At 43.9% G+C, this 12,372-nt stretch overlaps 1 protein-coding gene across 4 annotated transcripts in view; it reads left to right on the top strand.

Annotated features, from left to right (window-relative positions):
* Nucleotides 1-12,372, top strand: part of SNX31 (sorting nexin 31) — a 57,774-nt gene extending 45,402 nt beyond the window's left edge. For 2 of the 4 annotated variants that reach the window (XM_090040438.1, XM_090040436.1), the window contains 2 exons: nt 862-918; nt 4,881-12,368. In XM_090040438.1, coding sequence (XP_089896564.1) covers nt 862-918; nt 4,881-4,970 — 147 coding nt within the window. In that variant the 3' untranslated portion in view covers nt 4,971-12,368. Of the gene's footprint in view, nt 1-861; nt 919-4,880 lie in introns of all 4 variants that reach the window. The other 2 variants (XM_090040439.1, XM_090040437.1) reach the window with 2 other exon arrangements.

Raw genomic sequence — 12,372 nt, 5'->3', positions numbered from 1 at the left:
ATGCTGTTTTAAAGATGACCTCTTGCCAGAAGAATGTTTAAAATTGGTCTCTTTCATTTCCCATTTAGATTTTATTTTTCACACATAGGAAAGCATGCTGGTACCATCACTGTTTTTAATGTATCCATCTTGACAACTATATTCTTGCCTGAATCTTCATTTTCCCTAATGGAGTTGTTCACAGTATTTACTGTGATCTAAGACTAATCTAAGAAACATCCTTTAAAAAAATTGGAAGCAATCTGCCTCTTCATAGAGGGAATTTTAATACATATTAAAATTAAAACTTGTTACCAGAAGGTTCCTCATCATTGCTTTTACATAAGAAGCTTTAAATTTAAATCTGTAACACTTCCAGGCATTTCTGTACCAATGGTCAGTATCCCAATGCTTAATGTTAATAATGCCTTTGTTAACATTCCTATAGCCAAAGAGACTGACACTGCTGTTCTGTCAAAGTCTTATTCTTTGGGGGGAAAATTGCATGTGAGACTTTGCTCATAAAATGAACAAGAAGGCAACAAATGACTTCTGTTTTCACAGTTTTAAACAGTGAACTACCAAAAATAGGTGATTTTGAGTTGAATTTTGAAACTTTTTTTTTTAATCTTTAGATTGCTGAGTTATTTGTAAGATAGGTAAATTTTAAAGTTTTAAATGTAGTGGTATGTAATATTCAGCTTCTGTTGCTACTGCTGGAAAGCTAGCGTGACTATGAACAGGACTATTAATGTGCAGCTTCCACCGGCTTCACTGGAATCCAGTCCTGGCACCAGTTTGGTTTATCTGTGTACCGTGTGGTTTGTCTTTGTACTTGCTTTCTCTAGGCTTGTTATATGCTAATCTCACTACTCTCTTCAGCAGATTGAGGTGCCTGAATCCAGTAAAAGCAAGAATTCTAGCATGCAACAGAACCAGGTAAATGAAACAAGCAACTGAAATTATAATTACAAGCAGATTTTCTTGTTAACATTGTTTGCACCAAATAACGGGGTTCCTCACCTAGGCAGGCTTCCATTGAAAAAGAATTAGAATTGGATGAAGGCTGGAAGAAAACTTGAAGCGTCTTAAACTAAAAATGCTAACTTGTATTAATGGGCTTAGTGACAATCTGCTATTCTTTGATTTTTGCCAGTGTTTGAGTGAAATCTTGATTGCAGAAAGTAAAAATGTTCCATGTATGCGTGTAGGTGCACGTAGCCAGTTGCAAGTGTTTGTGTAGATTATGTACTTGCACAAAGATTTGCTCTGCAAGTGTTGTGCAGTAATCTTGGAATCTCCTTCATGGCAGTTATCCAGTGAGAGAGTCAGAAGAACACACTGAGTGACCAGTAACACAGCACTAATTGCAGGTAGCAATTGCTCCAACCCATGCTCATGGGTAATACTTGGAACATCCACTGAATTAAATATGTTCAGTTAAAATGTTAGCTGAACAATAACCAGATACATAAATTGGAAAGCAACAGAGCTGACCCTTTGGGACTCATTGGTGAAAGAAATTAAGATAAGATTGTAGCAGGATTCAGGCAAAATTTCAATAGGCCACATGGTCTTCTCCCCAGCCAGAAGGTAGGAGGAAATTTTCTCCCTGACCAAATTATTAAATTATCTTTTGTAGACTTATGTCCTGTACTCTGAAGTACCTGGTCCTGGCCATAATTCTAGGCAGGCTGTTACTCTAAATGGACCATAACGCTGAGTCCAGTGTGGCAACTGCAATATAAAAATGCACATTGGTGTACAGATAGCTTGTACACGAAAAAGGGAACTAAAAGTACAGGATAAGTCATTCTTGATATGTAGTTTTAGTAAGGTTCATGTAGCTTTAGTAAGGATTGAATTTGGGACCCAAGGACTTGCCTGGTTAGTCTCCTCTAGGCACATATTTAGCAGTCACAGATGTTACTACTCTTGCTCGACAGTGTGTGACCATATCTGTTCAGGGCATCTCTTTTCATTGAAACATATGTTTCATATAACTTCGCTGCTGACGTTTTTAGGATGACATTCACCCCAGTACAGAGGGCCCCTCAACAGAGTATTTAAATGAGGCTTAAGAGGCTCTTGTGATCTGGAGGATTGTCTATACTACAGTGAATTTCATGTTTAGTGACCTCTAAAAGTAAACTGTTCACTTAATATAGATCAAACTGCTTGCTTGAGCTGATGTTTCTCTTGAGTATTAGCCCTTTTATTGAATATTTGCAAGAAATATTAGCAACTTTATGTATAGCCTGTAAAATCCTCTTCATGACCTATAAAACCAGTAATGGGTTAGGTCCTCTTTGATCATTTTTGCATCTGATTTTAGGATTACCAGACTACGGAGTATTAGCTCTGTCAGTTAAGTTTTAACAATATGCAGGATTTTTGATGGTTACACAGCCCATCTGTGATATGCACTGTTAAGCTATCAAATGGGCAATGAATCCACTGAAATCTTTAATCTTATTTAGAGTTGAACATATCAAAACACGTGGGAGAGTTAAAAACTAAGCTGCTTGAGGCATCCCTGTTCTATCCCCTTTTTCAAGCCTTTAAACTGCTGTTTAAGATGTTTTAGAAACTCAGCCTGTAAATTTTCATACAGAAGGGAGCAGAGTTACTTAGACTGTCTCTTTATTTTCTCCCATCATAGCCTTCAAAGGCCTTTCTAATCTTTCTTCTAGCCCTGGAGGGATTTTTACAGTGCTAGACCAGGTGCTTGCTGCCTAATCATGGGAACAAGAAATCTGATCTTGATTTCTTGTGCTGCCCAAGGGCAACACAATATAGTGCTAGCAGGATAGCCTATAAATAACCTCTCTATAGATTATCCAGTACAGATGCAAAAGTTAGTTAATAGGAAGATCAAGAACGGTCTGCTGAGTTGGAAGCAGCATTCCCTCTAAGCTGTGTGGCGTGCGCAGCTGTGCAGGCATGCTCATACCATGCTGCCAGAAGCACCTGTGCAGTCGTGCATGCCACACAATTTAGAGGGAATGCTGGCTAGAAGCAAGAATTTTATTACTAAGCAGGTGATTAAAACAAAAATCCATATGCACAGTCTATGAAGCATTCAAACATCTACCAAACTTAGAATGACTGAATCCTTCAAGAGTTTCTGAACACAGGAACTGAAGTAACTAGTCTTACTTAGTAATTATAGTATTATAAGCAAAACTTTGTACAGATAATAGCTGTTAGATTATTGTAACAGGGCTGCCATAATATTTATAAAATACTTTTTTATAGTATTAAACAGTTTAATGTATGAGGCAAGATATCGGCTGTTTGGAAGGTATGCAAGACATCCTCTGTGTTTCCCAGATGTAGACAGTAAGCTACAAATGGCATGTCACACTAGTGGACACTTGCAGCTTTACAGCAGTCAGGTGACTGCTTCGTAGGAAAGCTTGGGGCAGAGCCTGTCATTTGTTGGAATAAGTCTGGTGTCCATAGGCAGCGGAAGACTGGGACTAACAGGACTTAGCCCCCCAAACACGGAGCAGTGGTAGCAGCGCATGGGGCAGCCTGGGCATGGGCTCCAGGTGGCTGCATTGGCAGGTGGAAGGGTATGCACAGATGGAGACATGCAGCCACAGACAGCACACAGCCAGGATCACAGCTCCACAATGTGTGGAGCGCTACCCACCACAGCAGGCAAGTCTGTGAAGGGGAAGAGGTGTGGGCACAGATCAAGGCTTGCACAGTGAGGGAGGGAGTAGGGCGGAGGCTGGGCCTGGGGTGAATGGGGCCCCAGGGCTGGAACAGGTTGTGGGAACCTGGGTGGCTCATCCAGGGACATAGGGGCTCCCACCGCTGCACATACCCCAGGAGAGGCACAGGAAGCACATGTCGCCCGGGATTTTGTGTGGGGGGCATAGGCAGACTGCCACTGCAAGCTGGGGCTCTGTGCCGTGCTGCCTTTGCCATGGGAGCCATGCGCAATGCTGTGTGCCTGCTGCCGCTGGGTGGGCAGGGGATGTGCTGCAGACGTGGCATCGCATAGCTCCCTGAGACAGTGGCAGTGGAACACAGAGCCCCAGCCTGCAGCAGCAGCCTGCCTCTGCTCTGCACACAAATCTGGGGGGTATGTGCCCCCCATGCCTCCCCTGTGGTGCATGCAGTGACAGGAGCCCCCTGGCTGAGCTGCCCAGGCTCTGACCATCCCATGACCTGCCCTGTGGCCCCATTTGCCCCTCCCCCACTCCCTCACTGTGGGGGCCTCAGTCTGCACCCCCCAACCCCTTCTCCTCCACAGACTTACCTGCTGGGTGGTATGTGTGTGCACATTTATGCTAAGTCCTCTCTTCCCCCTCCCCCCCATTAATATTTTCTTCCTCTGCCTATGCTGGTATCCCATACCAAAGCCTGGAACAATATTGGCATTCTGAAGGCAGAAAATGAAACATATATTTGCAGTGTGTAGGTCTAAATTATTGATTTAGACGCCATTTTATATAAATGTTTTTGCACATGCCTAACATTTAAATGCAATAGTCCTTTATGAGCACACATGAGTAGACTGTGGGTCTGCCTGATCATATTAGCATGGGTATGTGAATGTTTGGACTAGGCTGTAGTTTCTCAGGAACAGAAACAGTAGTAAAATTCAAATCTGCATGTCCCAACTTATACCACGTTTAATGCACTGAAATAAACATTATTGTAAGCAAGTAGTAATCACTGGGATGAATCCCCTATACATAAGCTTTGTCCACTCCAAAACACTGATCTAGAAATGCCAGCTACTACAACAGTAAGACAGGACTGCATCTCTCACTTTTTTTCCCTTTAGTTAATAACATTGATCCTTATCTCAGTTCTGTCAACTTCCTTGGCTAAAAGTGTAAATAATATGCAAGTCCTATCTAACTGTACCTGTTTCTCTTCAGATTTCTGGTTTTATACCAAGAAAAAGGATGTTTGTTAAGCCAAATGAAGAGGACCGCGTTTTTGAGAAAATAAGAGAAGAGGATTTGTGATAAATTCTGTATGTTGTACTTTGAGATGCCTACAAAAATGCAATGTGACCTGAATTACATTAAAAGGTCCTAAATTCACGAGTATACAATATCCTTTCTTGTCCCTTGATATTTATGGCACACCTAATAGTTGCAGTTTTTAAAGCTCCTGTTTACCACTCCCTGGAGTGAAAATGTGCTACCAATGTGGAGACCAACTAGGAATAGAAAAGTTTAAGAAACATGATACATTTCTTGTATACATTCACTTTTAAAAAGGAAAAGCCTTAAGTAGAAAAGAGTACAGAAAATTTTCATTTTCATTAACATTTACTTTTCATTAAAACTTTTTTTAATGGCTCTTACACGGTGTGTTAAATATTAGGGGTGTGTGAAGTGGGCCTTATTCGATTCAGTTTCAGCCCAGTTCGGGGGACAGTGATTCGATTCGTTGATTCAGATTACTGTCCCAATTGGATTCAGCCAAACTGAAATCTGAAGATTCTAGTCTGATTTGGAGAATCAGCAATTCAGCCATAAACATAGCTTTATGTTTTTTCTACATACTTCAAGGTACCAGGCGCAGCTCGTGAATGCTGAGATGGTAGGTGGATGGTGCATCCCAGAAGAGGACCCCCCCACGCACACATTTCCTCCCCCCCGGCTTGATGATCGGCCATGGGAGGGACCCCAGCTGCCCACCCAGGAGGCACCAGTCACTGAGCCAGGGGGCAAAGGGGGGTATCCCAAATGCTCTGCAGAGGACTCAAAGTGGACCGGAAGTGCTTCTAGTCCACTTCAGCACACTCGGCAGCAGACCCAGGAGACACTCCGTCCACCCTACCATCTCAGCATTCATGAGCCACCTGGTACCATGAGGTATGTAGAAAACACATAGAAAGCTGTCTCTTATGTCCAAATCATCAAATCTCTCCGAAGTAAATCGGAGGCTTCTGATTTGATTTGGAGAGGGTAACAGGTCTCCTGATTCTATTTGGATTCAGAGATTTCGCCACCGAATTAGGCCAAATCTCCTCTGAATCAAATCAGCGACCAAAGCTTCGCACAGCCCTATTAAATATCATGACGGTGGTTGAGTATGCTTATCCCATTTCTGGATTATTTAGAAAGTCCATCCATTTTCTGTGCACATATTCTTTGTTCAGAGCAGACTGTTACCATGCCCCCATGCTTCTGATTTTTCCCTTGAGGCTAATAATCAGGAAGCTGCAACAGTTGGAGAGAATGTAGCTGCTAATGAGCTGCATTTTGTAAGGATGGAGGGATTGGTTACATCTATCTGTTCATGCCCAAGAATCTGTTGACTGCCCATAAACACACAGCTACATTACAAGCTTTCAGCATCATACAAACAAAGCTTTTTATGAAATCAGCCCATTCTGAGCAGCTGTGATGAGGTTTTGATAAACCTGTTCCCAATGCCTCCTATTAATTGGGATCCAGTTGAGGGGAGAGAACATCTCAGATCTGGAACTGTAAGCTGTAAAAATTAGTTCCAAGACAGGCTCCTTACCTGCCTCTGGGACAAACTGCAAATCCGTGCCTGTCTCTGCATGTCTCGCCTGTCTCTGTCCAGATCCCCATTCTTTGCACCAGGTGATGGAGTGTGTTGGGGCAGTCATGTATCCTCAGCCATCTTACAGTTCTGACTAAGCCCAAGCTCTCACTCTGTGATTTTTTTCTGCCTGGTTCCATTTTTCGTTTTGCATGCATGTAGTGTGGAACAGTATGCAGATACCTTAATGAAAGGCACAAGGACATGTGTTCAACAGACAGGCAGCACAAACCATGCATTGTTAAGATGAAGTGGAGAGCTTAAAGATGGAAAATGTTGAATGTCGCAGTTCTTATCCTGTACCCTGCAGTTCATAAATTCACTTTGATTGTAGTAGAGAGCTTGGAGGATTACCCCCACATAGTATGGGAGGTATATCAGGGTACTAATAACTTATGTTTTCCCAGCACGGACCAGCCTGCAATCTGCTCAGTGAGGTAAGGAAAGAACATTTTTGTCTTTTTCTTTTATATTTTGATACACAGCTAGTTGATATGTTTTCAGAAATATAAGTTGTTTTCATTTGAAGGCACCTGACAAGCTCCTGCTCTTGGTCTGTGTGACACTACCACAAAGCATACTTCCAGAAGCCAGCAATCAGTGAGTTGCAGGGTGCCTAGATTCAATGAAGTTGCAGGAAGAGCAGGGCCAGATGCATGCCTGTTAATAAGAAGAGGTTTTTGGGGAAAAGCTGTAGGTGATGCATCAGTAAATACGGTATTTAATACGCCTCAGCCCCTTGGTCTGTTCATTAACAGAGGGAAAGTTGATCTCTACTACAGGCAGTCCTTGACTTGCAACATTTCGCACTTACAATGTTTATAAATTGATACCCTGTTTCAACTTTACACCACCAGTTTCAACTTACAACGCTTGATCTGACGTAGTGCCATACCAGCAAACAACTTCACTATCACTTATCTCCCTGGAGAACATCTGTCCCAACTTCCTTAGACACTTTCTTTAAGAAAGCAGACAAGGCTCCAGAAAAACCTGCAACCAAGACTCCTGAGAAGACTCCAGCCAAGAACTCTTCAAAAAGTCCAGCAATGTCACCTCAAAGAAGTCCTTCCAAATCACTATGATTGCTATTTACAATATAAATATATTAATGTAGCTATATGACTCATCTATAATTGATCGAGTACAAAATTATGGGGTATTTTTTGTGAAAATAGGGTATCGGTCCTGGGTTCAGGAACCAATCCCCAATTTATAACATTGTTTCTTATGACAAAATTGGTTCCGAGTTGCAACGTTTTGACTTACAACAATTGGTTCCTGAAAACCGCATTTTAAGTCCAAGGACTGCCTGTATAGAGAATGCAAACAGCACTACCACACCTGTGAAAAGAGGTGTTGAATTGTAACTGGAAATATAATTGGGCTGTATAAAATGGTATCCAACTATAAATTTGCCAACCAAAAATGTTGCAAAGAGAATAAAATTATTTAAGATGCCATGCAAAGGGAGGAAAAAAATTAAAAACAAAATGGAGCTTAAGTTTATAAGGTGTGGAATAAATGCAAGAAATACCTAGCTCTCCATCAGCTAAGTATTTTCATCATCATCTTTGTAGTCCTGCAGCCCAGCTGTGCAGCTCGCTGGGAGGGAAGGGGAGAGGGGGGTTGCCCCTTCCCCCACCCCTTCACCACTGATTAGCTGAGGGCTGCATGTCATGTACCCCTGCCCCCCTCCACTACTTGGCAGCAAGGGATGGAGCCACATGATGGTAGAGAAGTCAAGTCTCATCTGAAGGAAACCCAGAAGGTAACTCAGAGGAAGGGACACCTTTTTTCTAAAGTTAGGTTATTAGGGACAGTCAGCATGGATTCACCAAAGGCAAGTCATGCCTTATCAATCTGATTGCCTTCTGTGATGAGATGACTGGCTCTGTGGATGCAGGGACAGCAGTAGATGTGATGTATCTTGACTTAAGCAAGGCTTTTGATATGGTCTCCCACAACATTCTTGGAAGCAACTTAAGGAAGTATGGGTTGGATGAATGGACTGTAAGGTGCAAAGAAAACTGGCTGGATCATTGGGCTCAGAGGGTAGTAGTCTGGCTCAAGGTCTAGTTGAAGAGCTGGCATCGAGTGGAGTGCCCCAGCGGTCTGTCCTGGATCTGGTTTTTGTCAATATCTTCATCAGTGACTTGGTGTTATCTGCCCTCCATCCCATCTTCCAAGCTGTAGATACACTGGAGGGTAGGGCAGGATTCAGAGAGACCTGGACAAATTGGAGGATTGGACCAAAAGAAATCTCATGAGGTTCAATAAGGAGAAGTGCAAAGTCCTGCACTTAAGATGGAACAATCCCATGCACCAGTACAGCCTGGGGATTGACTGGCTAAGTAGCAGCTCTGCAGAAAAGGACCTAGGGGTTACAGTGGACAATAAGCTGAAGATGAGCCAACCACATGCCCTTGTTGCAAAGGCTAATGGCATACTGGACTACGTTAGTAGAAGCATTGCCAGCAGATTGAGGAAAGTGTTTCTTCCCCTCTATTCAGCAATGCTAAGGCCACATCTGGAGTACTGTATTTAGTTGTGGACCAACTACTACAGAAAAGATGTGGACAAACTGGAGAGAGTCTTGCAGAGGACAACAAAAATCATTAGGGGGCTGGGGAACATGACTTCTGAGGAGAAGCTGAGGGAACTGGGCTTATTTAGTTTGGAGAAGAGAAGACTGAGAAGGGATTTAGTAGCAGCCTTCAACTACCTGATGGATGGTTCCAAAGAGGATGGAGCTAGACTGTTCTTAATGGTGGCAGATGACAGAACAAGGCATAATGGGCTCAAGTGGCTGCAAGGGAAGTTTACGTTAGATATTAGGAAAAACTGGAACAGGCTACCCAGAGAGGTTGTGGGATCTTCATCCTTGGAGGCCTTTAAGACCCAGCTAAACAAAGCCTTGGCTGGGATGGTATAGTTGGAGATGGTACTGTTTTGAGGCAGGGGGTTAGACTGGATGACCTCCTTAGGTCCCTTCTAACCCTAATTTTTCTACGAATTTTGACGGACAACCCTCGCAACCAATCAGCTGTAAGGGACTAGGCCACTGGTGCCTCTTGGCCAATCGGAAGTATGGTGGTGGGGGAAGCACCATGCTCAGCCTGAGAAAATGGCAACTGGCCCTGGCATCTGCCCACAAAATCAGCTTGCTGCCTCCAAGTTACTCATATTAATGCATATGAAGAATCTGTTCTGCAGATGGTGAAGATATGCAACTCCAGGGGCCTCTATGGTACCTTCTCTAGCACTTGCTTTCCCTCATTTCTTACCAAAAGGAGAAAACCATAAAAATCCCTTCACTCCTACAGCAAAAGCCAAAAGGATGAATTAGACTGGGGCAGGCAACCCTTTCTGGCTGTAGTCTGGAATGACCCACCCCAGGTTGGAGGCAGGTGGGCAGATGCTAGGACCCTTCCACCTCTATTTGTCTTCCCCATGACAAGGAAAATACCCACACCCAGCACTTCTTCTCCCCAGGACAGCATGGGGAAAGCACCCACAGCAGAAGGCCACCACCTTGCCACTGAAAGCTGTTGAAGCCCCACATCCACAGGCAAAGGCGACCTGAGCAGGGTGCAGGGCCCAGGGCAAATCAGCCCATGCGAGGCTCTGCGCCCACTCCAATTCCACAAGCCCTGGACCCGAAGAAGCTGCCGCCACCATAGGCAATTAAAGCAAACACAAAACTGCCTTCCAGCTTCTGAGATCAACCCTGAACAGTCCCAGTGTTGCCAATATGCCTCTTCAGCAGGTTTGTGGATGCCAGCAGTAAGCCTCAAAAATCCCATGTAGGATTTTATTTTCTAATAATACAATCCAGCTAAAGGTAATGCTTCACTTCATATTAATTTCTACTCTGCTGCCCTGAGCAAAACAGCCTGGGCAAGTTCCTTATGGTTGCCACCTTTGGTTTCCTTGAAGTCAGACTCATTGCAAAAAGGATTATCCTCCTTCCATTTCAAGGCATTTTTAAATTCCAAAGAGCCAAGAAGTTCCATAAGAGTATTAATGGTAAGTTTGTCTACTTACCTTTATACATTTACCAACCCAGAAAATAACTTCTTTTGTGGAACAGCCTTTGCTAGATTAAAGAAGTTTAATTATAGAACTCCATTACATTGTCCTCCTCTACTACCTGTTCACATTACTGAATAAAAACAACAACCCAACAACCCGTGTTTCAAGATTTAAGCAAGCTTTACCCACCAGAAGGCAAAATGAAATCTACAGAGGGTGTAGGGTTGGGGGAAATTTAGTCTGTACCTATTTCAACCTTCTCCTAAAGTGTCTAATGCTGGCCATTCTTGGAGACAAGAAGCTAGAAACAAATGGGCTGTGGGTCTGTTGTGATGCAGCAATTCTGTTCTTCCTAGCCACTAATATTATTCCAAGACCAATGAGCTACCATATTTACCTGCATATCACATGCACCTCTCCTCCAAAAAATTGGGGTTCATGTTTTAAGTAAGCAACCTGATTTTAATGCTGGGATGGAGGTATAGGAATACTGTAATGGCTGTCAGGGGCTGGCTTCCTCCCATCCACAGAGAGGAGAGATACAATCTGCTGCTCAGCCAAAAACTAGAGGTTTAACCATGTCATAGCCACCACCAAGTTGGCAGCAGCTTTTGGCTGAGCAGCTGAAAGTTGAACAGCCAATTTAGCAGCAGCTGTGACAGTTAAAGCCCCTTAACTTGGCTGAGCAGGAAAGGCAGGGTGAGTGACACTGGGCGCATCTACACAAGTTGTTTACTGTACAGTACACTAGTTAGCTGTGCAGTAACCATCTTGATGTCTACACATGCACCCCTATCAGGCTAGAGTACACTAATTTACTCTACAGCAGGATACTACTTGCATTTAAGTACATCCTGCTGTGGAGTAAAAAAGTCTGCAGTAGTGCAAGTATAGACTTGCCCTGGCTGGCTGGGGCATGAGGGTACATCGGGGCATGGGCTGCCTGCCAGCTAGCCCCACATTGAAGCTCCCTTGTGCCCCAGCCAGCCCCTCTGCAGCACTCTTTGCTGGGGGGAGCATCCCCAGGCTGGCAGGTTGACCCCCCCCGGACCTCCTGCCAGCCAGAGCTGCTCTGACCTGGCTCCACATGTGCATGAATGAACTCCTGAGTTAATTGCTCCTGGGCACATGTTCAAGCAGCATGCCCAGGAGCAAGAACTGCTGGAGCAATAAGCTCCAGAGTTTATTCATGTGCAGTGTAGCCCATGTAGACATGCCCACTGAAGAATAGACTCTATCCCTGCTCCATTCAGCTATGACTCCCGAAAAATCTATTTTTCCTTCATTCTGCCTTCTCAAAACAAAGTGTGCATCTTATTTGTGGGTGTAAAGTATGTGAATCCCATATGGTATTCTTCATATATTTTTAAGGTACGCTATTGTTTTGGTGTCTAAACCCTTATTGATACTTTTTAGCAAGAGGGGCACAGGGCTGCATCCTATTATGTGACAACATTGCACTGCAAAGTTACCAGGCCAGGCAATGGTGCACTGAAAGCATGCTGTGCTTTTTATACTCCGCCTAAGAATCAAAGTAGCATTGCAGTTTGCCTGGCAGTGCTTTACTTGCCTACAGTGCCTAATTAGCCTGCCTATAGTGTCTCAGCAACTCACCAGCCAGGGGCTCTCCAGCTACACAGCTTCTGGTTCAGAAGGCAGCCTGACCAGAGAAGTGAGGAGGGTTCAAATTATGGGGCAGCTTGCGGGGGCTGAGCCCCTCCCCCCATGAGACGAGAGCCCCCCTGTAAGATTTGAAAATCAACCTGGGAGGGGGGTCTCTAATTTTATTAGGGCATTGTGATGGGCAGCCCC

Source organism: Crocodylus siamensis, chromosome 3 (assembly GCF_052110815.1).
Source record: "Crocodylus siamensis isolate JL-2025a chromosome 3, ASM5211081v1, whole genome shotgun sequence".
NCBI lineage: Eukaryota > Metazoa > Chordata > Crocodylia > Crocodylidae > Crocodylus > Crocodylus siamensis.
Note: the sequence above shows the minus strand (reverse complement) of the source record. Positions and strands in the feature narration are given on the sequence as shown.